This window comes from Prionailurus bengalensis, chromosome F2 (genome assembly GCF_016509475.1).
Source record: "Prionailurus bengalensis isolate Pbe53 chromosome F2, Fcat_Pben_1.1_paternal_pri, whole genome shotgun sequence".
NCBI lineage: Eukaryota > Metazoa > Chordata > Mammalia > Carnivora > Felidae > Prionailurus > Prionailurus bengalensis.
The window spans coordinates 49,505,942-49,519,110 of NC_057353.1; the positions used below are offsets into that span (position 1 = coordinate 49,505,942).

Here is a 13,169-nt window from a genome sequence, read left to right on the forward strand (position 1 = left end):
CCTGGGTGGCTCAGTTGGTTGAGCGACCGACTTCAGCTCAGGTCATGATCTCACAGTTTGTGAGTTCGAGCCCCGTGTCGGGCTGTGTGCTGACAGCTCAGAGCCTGGAGCCTACTTCAGCTTCTATGTCTCCCCTCTCTCTACCCCTCCCCTGCCCACGCTCTGTGTCTCTCTGTCTTTCAATAATAAATAAATGTTAAAATAATAATAAAAAAAGAAATTAGGAAGCTATTGAAATGGTCTGTGAGACATATTGCTAGCTTGAATTTGAATTGTAGCAAGATGGAAATTTTGATGGATTTGTGTTCCATTTTGAAGATAGAGTTGACAGAACCTACTGATAGATTGGATGTAGGTGGTAGAGTGTCAAAGAAAGAGGGATATCAAGGATAATTCCTAGGTAAACCATGGTGTTGTTCCAAGATAGGAAAAACTGAGGAGGAACAGATTTAGATAAGGAAATCAGAAATTTTGTTTGGACATATATTTGAGAGGAACTTCTGATTCCCATTTGGGGATGTCAAGTTGATAGACAGTTATATGAGTTTGGAGTTCTAGGGGAAGATAAAGACAAAGATATAACATGTACGAGGTATTTAAGGCCATGGATTTAAATCATCTAGGTAGAGCATGTAGCTTGAGCAACAGAAAACGTTAGGGCACCTGGCTGGCTCAATTGGTAGACCATGCAACTCTTGAACTTGAAGTGTGTGTTTGAGCCTCACGTTGGGGGTAGAATTTACCTTAAACAAAACAACAAAAAAAGAACAGAAGAGGTCGATAACATGGTCACAATAGAGCCTTGGACATTCCCAACATTCAGATGCCGGCAAAAGACCCTGAGAAAAAATTGCTACTGAGGAAGAAGAAAATCAGGAGAATGTGTTTCAAGAACAAAGAAGACAAAAAAAATGGTTAAAGGACCATGGGCAGCATAACATCAGTATCAAATGCTGTGGAGGGGAGTTATGTTAAGAAAAGAACAGAGATGGAAGTACTATAACACTGTATGTTAACTAACTGGAATTTTTAAAAAAGCTCAAAAAAGAGAAGAATGGAGGACTGCATTTGAATTTGGCAACATGGAAGTCATTGATGAGAGCTATCTTGATGGAGTATTAAAGATGGAAAATTGATTGTCATGGACTGAGAAGAGGATATGAAGTGAGGAAATAGACATAGCAACTAAAGACAATTCCTGAAGAACTTTTGCTGTGAAGAGGAGCATAAAAATGGAGCAGTACCTCGAAGGGAATTTGGGTTCAAGGGAAGTTCTTTTAAGATAGAAAATAGTATAGGGATGCCTGGGTGGCTCACTTGGTTAAGCATCTGACTTTGGCTCGGGTTATGATCTCACAGCTTGTGAGTTCGAACCCCGCATCAGGCTCTCTGCTGACAGCTCAGAGTCTGGAGCCTGTTTCAGATTCTGTGTCTCCCTCTCTCTCTGCCCCTCCCCTGCTCGTGTTCTGTCTCTCTCAAAAGTAAATAAACCTTAAGAAAAGTTTTAAAAAAAGATAGGAAATAGTATAACAATAAAATCATTGGTGGCTCGATTCACACATAAAATAAATGTTATTCTTCATCATGACAAATATTGTTAGAACCAAGAGGTTTCTAAAATAGATTCAATAATAAATAAACAAGTCATTTTAGGAAGGAAACAGAAAGGGAAAAGGGAAAGCTAGATGGAAAATTGATAGAACAGGTCTTGTTTGTATTATACTTTCTACTTTCAAATTTGGCGCTTAATCACTCATAAGTAGCTGGGTTCTCTGATTAATCTTGATCTCTGTTCATTTGTAAGGGTCAAGCATGTCTAATTGTATTTTTAAGTTGGTAACATTGGATCAAGATGCTTGTAGATTTGCATGAGTTTATTTGCATAAGGTCTTCTGCTTTGGCTGAACCAAGACTAACAATTTTGTTTGCTTATCTTTTACCAAGGAAGGAAAGGGGGTAGAAGAAGGAAGCTTAAATGTCGTCTGTTCCCAGTCTATTTTCCTAGGCTAGGTTTGGGCCCTATTAGAGTGAGTGATTTCAAGCTAAAAGAACACTTTTCAGGAGAATTGTTTTGAGGCACAGGATCACACATGGCAATTCTTCAATTTCCGGATGACAGAATATGTAACAGAGAGTTGATTATACCATTCTTCTTAAAATACTGCCTTTTATTGGCTTCTGGGTCACCACACTCTCCTGATTTCCCTCCTACTTTCGTGGCTGTTCCTCTCTTTCCTCCTTTAGTTGGTTCTTCTTTACTTGATGACTTACTGTGGAACTTAATTCCTTCGTGCCCTGTTTTAAACTTTTATTTTTCCTTTTCATTTTGAACTTTCTCTTTGGATGATCTCATTTACTCACTTGATTGAAATCCTTACCAACACGCTGATGCTTCCTGAATTTATATCTACGGTTGAGAACTCTCTTCTGAACTCCAGGGAGATTGCTTATTGCTTACTTATTTGTCCAATTGCTTACTTATTTGCCTTTTTAGCTATCTTGCATGCTGCTTAAATTCAACAACTCATCATCTTCCCCTTCCTTCTCCCTCAGTCTGCTCTTCCTTTAGCATTTTCTTTTTCAGCCAATTTTAAGACTATATGCTTGGCTACTTAAGAGAGAAATCTGAGAGTCATTTTTGACTCCTCTTTTGACCCTCATACTCTGCCTCCCAACCTGTGCAAATCAATCATTATGTCCTGTTGATTCAACATCTGCCTTTTTAGTCCTCTTTGTCTCCATCTTACTGTAATCATTTAAATTCAAGCCAGCTAATATGTTGCTTTGACTAATGCTTTAGCTTCCTAATTCATTTCCCTACATCCACATGTAGTGAGATAATATCTTGGTGTATTTGTGATGTTTCCAGTCCCTCATGATGTAATGAGTAGAAGGAAATTGCACGAAAGAAGAGAATTGTGGATGCGAACTCTCGGAGGCCAGTATTATTGCATAGTATTCTGTTTGCTGCCGTATTTTGCTAAAACAATTTATTTGTTGCGCCAATGATTATTATTTCCAGTTTTCATGTACTAACAATGTGCAGTCAGTTTGCAAGCTTAGGTGAGTGCTTGGAGTCCCAAAGCTATAAATATTTCTTATACTGTGGTTCCTGGTGAATACAGTTATTAGAGATTGAGTTGGCTCATATTCATAGTGACATAGCCCCCTGAAGTTGTTGTATTGCTTCCAGGGATTCTCTTGACAGTTATCAAGGAAGTAGCTACTTGGAACTAGTTTTCCTAACAGTGGAGAGACTTAACCAAGTCGTGTTTTCAGAGATCTTGGTTCTCTTTCTTCTAATAGGTAGAATCTCTAGGCGTCAGATTAGATAATCACTCTGGACATTTTCATTCTGGAGCTTAAATCTAGGTCTGACTCTTGCATCCAATGGAAGAAAAATTGCTATTGCTGCCAGCTTGCAGGAGTGGGAACTACTCTGGTAAGAGCTGCTTGGCACTGGACTGTTGAAGCAACCCTGTAACACCTCTCATGATAATGCAGCCCGAGCCAAAGTGTAGTAGTATTAGCCCTCCTATTTCTGGCCCAGGAAGAGGAGTCAGAGACAGGATAGTGATGGTGGGGCTTCATGCATCTGTGGTGGCTTTCACGGTGCCCCCCCCTTTCCTTTCCAAATCAGATGATAGAAACTAGTAGGAGTCCGTTCTGCAGCAACGACCCAGAATAGGGACAGGTAGATATAGAGTTCGAGCCCCGGGAAATACTACAGAATTTTTTTGTACATCAGAAAATAACAGTGTCAACGTGTTCTTAAAAACTTATTGCGAAAACCACTGTAGGTATTTTGAACTACACTGTTCTATGATTTTACTCTGGAATCTTTAGATTTGTAGTATGCTTATGTAAGCCGATCTTCCTTAAATATTGTCCACACTAAGTTGAGGCACAAGCCAATTTACCTTTATTGAGTGACTTTTCCCTTCTGTGCTTTTGTTCAAAATTTCATCATCTGCCTTTATTTGCTTATTTCTTATCCCTGAGGTGAATGGTTCTATGGTCTTGCCTCAGGGAAATATTTACAATGCATGACATTAATTTGAAAAACATATGAAGACAACTTGTTCTCTGGACCATCTTTATTTTTTTTTTTTAATTAAAAAAATTTTTTTTTTCAACGTTTATTTATTTTTGGGACAGAGAGAGACAGAGCATGAACGGGGGAGGGGCAGAGAGAGAGGGAGACACAGAATCGGAACCAAGCTCCAGGCTCCGAGCCATCAGCCCAGAGCCTGACGCGGGGCTCAAACTCACGGACCGCGAGATCGTGACCTGGCTGAAGTCGGATGCTTAACCGACTGCGCCACCCAGGCGCCCCTGGACCATCTGTCTTATATATAGCCCTTAAATTTTTATCAGTCAGATGGTTCAAATAGCCAATGGAGCAAGAATAATGCAACAGAAGAGACAGTGCAATTGTTTCAATTATGTAGATAGAACTATAGATGTATATTTTAAGAAAACGAAAAATTCCTTTAACACGTTTCTGGTATTTTTGTTATAGATTATACATTTTATATATCATACAGTTTCAGTTATTGATTAGCTATGTTTAAATGTTTGCATGTATGGAGCATTTTATTTATTTATTAGATTTTATTTATTTATTTTGAGAGAGAGAGAGCGAGAGCGCACATGTGCAGGGGAGGGGCAGAGAGAGGAGAGAGAGAATCCCAGGCAGGCTCTGCACTATCAGCACAGAGCCTGATTCAGGGCTCGAACTCACAGACCGTGAGATCATGACCTGAGCCAAAATCAAGATTCAGTCGCTTAACTGACTAAACCACCCAGGCGCCCTGTATGGAGCATTTTAGTAGGCACACTTTCGTACTCCTAAAAATTTAAAATAAACCCAGACATCTCTAAAACTATAAAATTGAAATATGCCATGAGGGATATTGAGCCTTACCAAGTAAGAGGCTTGTGTTGTTATTTAGAAGAGAATAAGTTCCCAATTTTTATGCTTTCATTTAGGTTTTGAGTTTGTGGTGCATTTCTTAAGACATTTAGCTCATAGCCATTAGGCATTTGCAAACCAAGACTCTTAAGTAATTTTAATTTAAGAGCTTATACTTCAAGTATTTTTGAGGATGACATAATAAACAAATTAGTGCTAAGTGGTTTTTTCCCCTCTCCTTTGGATATTTCATAGTACTAACTAAACTATTTGAGTTGTTATAGAATCTTAGGAGCTAACTGACAAAGAAGAGAATACCTCTGCTAATGCATATAGCTATTCACATGAAAACTAATAACCTAATATTTGATTTACTTAAGCATTGCTAAGAAAAAGCTCATGGGCTGACATCATACTTAATTTGTTATGGTTATGGTTTCATTGTAATTGTAGAATTCTCTACTTACAGGTAGCTTAAACTTTGGGCTTTTTTTGTGGTTAATGTATAAAGAAATACAATGGAAGAAAAAAATGTGATGTCTCACCCAGAAATAATCAATATTAACATTTTAGTGTTTATTCTTCCAGTGTTCTGTCAGCTTTTGAGCACTTTTAAAGTTTTGGTACATAATACTAAATATTTCTCGGAAAGGTTCTACCCAAATGCACTCTATCAGTAAATCTGATATGAGATGGTGCCTCTTCTCTGACTCTCCGGACAATACTTTGCCAATTTCATGGGCAAACATACACTTTAATGTGATTATTTTCATTTGAATTCTTTGATTACTTAGCTTGAACTTTTTCACGTGTTGATATGCTGTTTAGAAATCTTCTTTTATAAAATTGCCTCTGCTGCTAGAAGTTTCTTAACACCTCTTCTGGGAGAGCTCTAGTTTGCTTTGTCATTATCGGTGAGGTACAAAAGATTCTAATAGTATAGCCAAATGTCCACCATCAACTTCATTTGTGAGACCTAATGCTTCTCTGCTGGACTCAGTGTAAATATAGAGCTAATTATCTAATTTTCCCAGAAAGAGGTGAGTATCAGCATTGTATCCTGTCAACATCCAACAGACAGAAGGATAGAGCCTTACACAAAAGAAATTCATAAAGAAATGCATGAACAAGCATGATAAATAAAAGGACATAATTGTTAGAATCCTGGTTCCAATAATGTGATTCCTTAGGTAGCTCATAGTGAGGTTACTTCCAATTACTATGTACCTTAAAGTTTATAAAATGTGTTTATATACATTACATGTTCAAATATAATAATAGCCCTGTGAGGTAAATGATGTAGCTTGAAGAAACCATAGCCCAGGTATATAAAGTGAATGTCTTGAGGTATAACGGCTGGTTAGGTTTGGAGTCAATACTTAAATCTAGGCCAATAAACTCCAAGTGCCATGTTCTTTCTCTCATCATAGAAGCTTCTGGTATTTATGTTACATGTGGCCTACAGTGTATAGAAAATGTAAAACAAATATTAGCTGTAAACATTCTTAAAATATTCAGGATATTCCAACAAATTACACAATGGTTTTGATTGCAAATATTGGTTGCTTTTGTATTTATGAACCGTATAATAAGATGTGGCTGGGTAAAGTAAACACAGAAACAAAGAACCAAATTGAGCCCTGAGCAGTTTCTTATCCTACTTATGGGATGTGACTAAAAGCTAATTACCTTTTCAATAAAATATAGACATCTGTTCATTCAACAAATATTTATTAAGTACTTACTTTGTGCTAGGCACTATGCTAGAGAATAAAACATTTATTTATTTAGCCTTAACCTCATGGAACTGAGGGTGAAAGACATTAAACATTTTTTTTTTCCAAGTAAATATATAGTTACACTTTTATCAAATGCATGAAGAACGAGTACAGGGTATGATGACAGTGCGTAAGAGGGGACCTAAGCTAAGTCAGAGGAAGTCTTCTTGAGAAAGTGACATTTGAATCCTTAAGAATGAATGGGAGCAGGTGAAAGGTTGGTAAGGGGAGGGGGAAGTGGAAGAAAGCACTTCTAGAATGTTGAGGGAATGAAGAGAAAGCTGACCAGTAGTGTGTGTTGTATAGTGAGAGCTGGAAAAGAAGGGTCTGAGGAAGGTAGTTGCTGTTTCTTTAGTCTTTAAAGAAGTAATTTTGCAGTTCATTCTAGTGATGTTTCCATTGCTGAGACCATTTTTTGGAACTCTTCCTATGACCTTGTCTTCAGATCCAACTCTGAAACAAAAGAAACTTTTTTTTTTTTTATAGCAATGAAGAGTGATTTGCAGTGTAACACCTTACTTAACAGACTTAACTTCAAAAGGGCTTTTGATTATTTACACAAATTAAACCTACCTGCAAGGGGGAAATATATACATACATACATATATGCATATACATATTAATCACAGTTAGTATGAGGTTTGAAATTAAGAATTTTAAAAATGTGTTTCCACTTATAGAAATTGACCTTTTATAGATATAAAAAATTCACTTATGATCAGAAGCTTAAGATTTTTAGCATATCAGGTTGCTTCTGTTTGAGTGAAAGGAATCTATTTAAAGTTACTTATGAATTAAAACCATTGGGATGTTTGCTCTAACTGAAATATCTTTGATTAGGTCACTGGCAGGTAGTTTTCCTATCCATGTATAGAGACTGATCTATTCACAATGGATGTCTGTGTGTGTGTGTGTGCGTGTGTGTGTGTGTGTGTGCACATAGAAGACAGAATGATAGGGAAGGGGCATGTGATGTGGAGTCCAAGGCAGAGATCTTCATTCAGATACTCTATTTATATAAGCTGTGTGATCTTCAATCTTTTAAGGCCTCAGTTTTTTTTCATTTATGAAACAATAGCAGAACTACCACTTGCTCACATTTTCTGGATATTAAACAAATAAATTTAGAAGTACTTTATAAGCCAAAAAATACTTTATAGTTATTACATATATATGTTTCATAAGTAGATGAATGTGCACCCATAAAAATATAAAATAATAAATAATAAGCAAAACAGGGGCACTCTTGGTTGAGGACAAACCCATAATTAAACATCTTAATTTCTAAAAGAAAGAAATTACTTAAAAATTTGCATTATTACATGTTTATCTTGTGTCATTTCAAAATTTGTATTATTACATGTTTATTTTGTGTTGCTCTTTTGTGAAATGCTTATTCATGTCAACAAAGAATTCGCCAGTTTTTAAAAAAAAACTTCTTAGTGTATTTAAGTGCCTGGTTATTTATTGCTAGTGGTATATGTGTGGAAGGGGATGGAAAGGGTGAGGGCTAAAGGTTGAGGTAAAAAAGGCCTAAAACGGATATACTTGTTATAGAAATGTCATGGTTTAGGAGTAGTTAAAGAGCAATAAAAATATTAATTGTGCCTGTAAGTGAGTTGATTTTTAAAATTTGGTTTACACACAACTTTTAGAGCATCTTTTGTAGTAAGATTGGATGCACATGGATATTTAATAACCCAAACATTTGATCTAAACCAGAGTTACTCTTTTAAGAATGGATGGTGATCTGAGGTACTCTAAGACAATTGGCGCCTTCAGGAAATATTCTTTTCTGAGAAATGCTATGACCACCATTTATTGAAATAAATTAATAATAGTCGATAAAGTCCCTGGCCTTAGTTGTGTTTTTTGACTTGTGGAAAAGTTCACATTTAATGTGTGCTGCCTAAGTGAGTTTTAATTGATAGAGTAGCAGAGTATAACTTTTTTCTAAAATTGCACAAATAATCATGTAGTCAATATGTACGGCCTTTGGAAAGAGACTGGATTGAATGTTACTCATTTTTCTTTAAAAACAAATGAAGACATTTTCAAATGAAGAAGTTAAGATGAATAAGTTCATGTTTTCCAAATGTCTCTTTGGAAGCACAGCATTGTGAGTGCAGGCAATAAAAGCCCTATTGTCTGTATTGTCTGTCTTATTGCTTCACGATATCAAAAGAAGGATATACCGCTTATTTTTAGAGTGTTCTGGTCCTATGCAGCAGCCTGCACAGTGAAGAGACCTACATACTCTGTTGCTGGAGTTGCTTGTTTTCCAGGGAAAGAAAAAAGGGTTGGGAAATGCAGAACTCCTCTCCTTCTTACCCAGTAGTAACATTGAGAAGATACCTTGTCCCCATTTTTATTACTTCTGAGATTTTATTGCTGGCAGCCAGATGTGCTGAAACTCCTGACGACAGCATCTATTCATTGCGTGTTTTTAATAGGCTTAGAGAAATTTAAGTAGAGTACATGAGAGCAGCTCAGCTTCACACTTCAGCTGGGAATGCCCAAAAAGCTTACTGCTGTTTAGAATTCTTGCTACAGTCAGGAGAAAGCCGAAAGCTGTACGGGCACTGAATCTTCTACGACTGAATTAGAAGAATAATGACTGTACAATTAACTATCAACCTCTGCTCATTTAAGCACAGTTTCTACAGAGCTCAGGAGAAATATGGAACTTGATTGGCATGTTTTTATTTGATGGTGTCTGCAAATAGATGACTTTAAAGACAGGTGGTAAGGAAAAATAAGAGAAGGGGGGGGAAAAAAAGAAAGAAAATGCAATTTGAGACATTGCGCCAGGTCTGCAATTCTGTCTTATCTCATTTTCATGGGGTTTTCTCATCCCCACCAAATATTTTACAAAATGAGCTTTTTGGACAAACGCTGAACAATGCAAGGTGAGTAAAGCTAAACTCTATTTCCTTCAGCATTGATGTTTTCTGAATAATAATCTGATATGCCTGTAAAAATTGTTCTGTACTGAAATGTTGGTATGATAAGGGTGTTGTCTTCTTATCACAAATATAAAATTTTATGTGGCGTTTTTCTTAATTGAATTTTGAGAAGGAAAATAAGCTTACTTCAAAGCCCCCCAAAGCATCTTAAATTTAACTAGTTTGACCTCTGAAACATAATACAGGCTGTTTCATGATTTCATTTTCTAATAACTAAAATGATCAATTTAAAATGCCTGATAGGTTTTTTTTTTTTTCTTTGTGATCATGGCAGTGATTACAATGCATTTATAGGGATGGGGATATATAATCCTATGTGATTTGTTGGAAAATATGAATTAGCAGTCATGCATGCTCTTTGTAAAACATGCGGAAGATGTTTCCTGGGTCTGAGACATTTCTCTATGCAGAGTAGATCAATAATCACTTTTAAACAAGCTGTATTATCAAACTGCTAGTATTGCTTTGTATTCGGTCAGCTAGTTTGAAAGGATGCTTTGTTATGAATTCCTATTGCTTTTTCAACCTCATCATTTTATGTGTGTGGAGAAGATTGTGAAATTGTGAACATATGTTTTAGACGGTTTCTCTGGCTTGCACGAAAAGAGACAGCCTATTAAAGAACGCTTTTAAAATGCAGTTTTATCACCCAGCTGTTTACGTTGTGAGAATGTCTAATGTTACATACCTACTGTAGAAAAGACCCCATTTTAACTAAATATACGTGGAGAAGGACTGAGGAAGAAATTTTTGAACATGATAATAATGCAAAGCCTTCTGGAAATTGAGGGAGAAGTAATAGTGCACAGAATATTGAATGGTTCTTCTGGTCTCTTCTGAACAATGTGAGGCAGCCTATTTAGAGATTAAAAAAAAACTATTACACAGTATGTGTCTTAATTTAGCAAAGGAAAAGGAGGCTTTTAAAATTTGTGGACATTTAAAATGCTTAGCGAGGATAAATATATTGATGACCTTTTCATTGAATGTGAAGTAACATATCTGTTTTTTATAAAATTTCACTTCTTTCCTCAGGACAGTTTTATTCAGTTGACAAATTCTATTTTTTTATGTTTAGTTTTTGGATAATTTAAAATATATAACAGTATGTGAAGTGCTGTGATATTCTGTAACAGGCTATCTATATTTTAAGATACTGGGCTTTTTAATTTAGTAATACATCACTAGAGTGTCTGTCATTTATGGTAAAAATAATCTGTATTGCATGTTATATTTAAATAAAAGAGGCAGTATGGCTTTCTTAAAATTTCCATGACCTGAAGCTACCAGAGTTTTAGGATTTGTGCTCATCTTTTATAAATCTTTTCTTTGCTTGATTTCTATCTTTTTTTTTTAATGCCAAGAAATTATGTGTTTAAAAATATTAATGTTAGGTCTGGATGTATATTCATGTTAGGAATTGTGCTGTTAACAGTATGGCAAGGAATTAGTTTTAAAGGAAACATTACTGTTAAAATATGGGAATATCTATATCTTGACGGAACTGTGGATCCCTATCACTCTGCTTTTGCTTTAGCTTCAAGTTGCTTTTATTGTTGGCATGTATTTATGATTGCATTGCTCTCATTATTAAAAATCCAGAATTTTATGCTGTTGCAATCAAGCATTAAAATGTGAAGTTTCTGATGCTTCTGTAAGACCAGTCTTATTTAACCTTATTTTGGTTTTTTTAAACCTAAGATTATCTGAAACTACCAACTAATCAATAAAAATGTATTCTGCTTCAGGGGAAAAAAATCCCTGCTTTATATGTTCTTTAACTTCTTAGTCTTCAAGAAACATATGATATTTTTTCACGTGTAGATCTCCTGATTTTCATAAATGACCAACTACTTGATTTACTTTCAAAATCAGTCAAAACCAGTTGTGCCAATAGTTATTATTTTAGAAGTATGAAGAGTGAAAGTAAGTTTATATAACTCACAATTAATGCCTCCACATATTTTAGTGTTTTGGTTACTTGTGTTCAGATCAGATATAATGGTCTTTTAGAACTCTTTTTCTGCTGAGGTTCTTTAAAAATATACAAATGCCTAGACATCAACCTTTCAGTTAGCATTGAATCAGAAAGTAAGATGTAGACTAATAAATCATTCTTGAAGGAAAAGTCATGGAAAAAGAAGGATGCTGGTATGTCATTAGGTGTGATCTTACGACAACTTTAAAAATGTTTCCAAATAACGAGCCTTTTGACCTTGTGGACTGGACATTAATGGTTTTGGGATTTGAAGCATCAATTATGTAACACTGTCTCTGGAAAGAGCAGTCTTGGTTGTTACAACGTGTAGAGTAATCACTTAATTGTTTGGACTAGTTCGAATGGAATATTCAGTAGTTGTATTGTGACATGATCTATGATCTTTAAACTGATGGAAAAATAACATCAGAGATATAGACAATTGGAATATACTTTATTCTAAATTGCTTTCTAGGAGAAGTTACTAAAATAGTACTATGCATTGATTATACATGATATGTTGTTGAGGGGACCTTTCAAGTAGTAGTAATCTTGAGACTTTTCCCAGGTAACTAATCTGGTAAGTAATCCCTAAATCTGCAACTCAGTTTGCATCAGGTTTCAGATGGTAGGGCAGTTTACTTCTATGACATGGAAGATAAAGTGTTCAAAGACAAAAATCTCCCATAATAGTTACTCCAAAGGCATTTACAGGTTCAACTTGTCAAAAGAGCCAAGATTTTAAATACACCAGTAATATATTTTGGATACTAAATTACTAAATTGGTGATGAATATAGATTGTTAAAGTATTTTATTATCAAATGCATAATTGAAATTTATTTATGAGTGAAAATCATTAGAATATTTTAGACTTGTTGGAAGCCATAGGGACCAACCCTTATGTTTCAAACTGAAACTTCTTAGCTTTTTCTCTCATCATTGTGGTTGTTGAGTACCATTTTAAAATGTGCATAAAGGCAGTGGTAGGATATCCTCTGTTCTTTTACAGCTAATATGAAACAACTGAAGGTAAAGCAAGAAAAAAAATCAGGATCTGCATCCTGCAAAAATCCACTTTGACAGGTTTTGATGAAATGCCACTTTAATTTAAATTCTTGTTATTAAGTTTCCTTACTATCAACTCATTTTTCCAAATTAAATATTTAATCAGATACAAAGATAATTGCTTTTGTTGCCAATAAAAAAATCCTCAAGTGCTAAAATCATTATGAAGCTTAAATCATTTTGTGAGCTTGTCTTTGGAAGCAAACGTAAGTAATATCAGGATCCCAGAAGATATATTTTTAACAGAGTTCACTGCATTGAGTACTCAATTGCTTTGAGCAGTATTCAAATGGACAAGATATGATATCTATCTTTTGTGATAAAATGTGCAGGAAAATGTGCTTGATTCATATCCTTCAAATTTTTCCATTTACCGATTTTGAGTAATCTCTCGTGTACAGGGAAGAAATCTGTATTTTTTCCAGATGTGATTATTTCTTTGTAACTAAATGTGTGGCAGTGAAT

General features: G+C 35.4%; 1 protein-coding gene across 49 annotated transcripts in view; it reads left to right on the forward strand.

Moving 5' to 3' along the window:
* Positions 1-13,169, forward strand: part of RIMS2 (regulating synaptic membrane exocytosis 2) — a 604,627-nt gene that overhangs the window by 213,363 nt on the left and 378,095 nt on the right. For 7 of the 49 annotated variants that reach the window (XM_043601567.1, XM_043601566.1, XM_043601569.1 and 4 more), the window contains exon 1: positions 8,915-9,602. The exons of 34 other annotated variants lie outside the window; for them this stretch is intronic. In XM_043601567.1, coding sequence (XP_043457502.1) covers positions 9,481-9,602 — 122 coding nt within the window. In that variant the 5' untranslated portion in view covers positions 8,915-9,480. Of the gene's footprint in view, positions 1-8,912; positions 9,603-13,169 lie in introns of those variants that run through there. 8 more of the 49 variants (XM_043601549.1, XM_043601576.1, XM_043601556.1 and 5 more) reach the window with 3 other exon arrangements.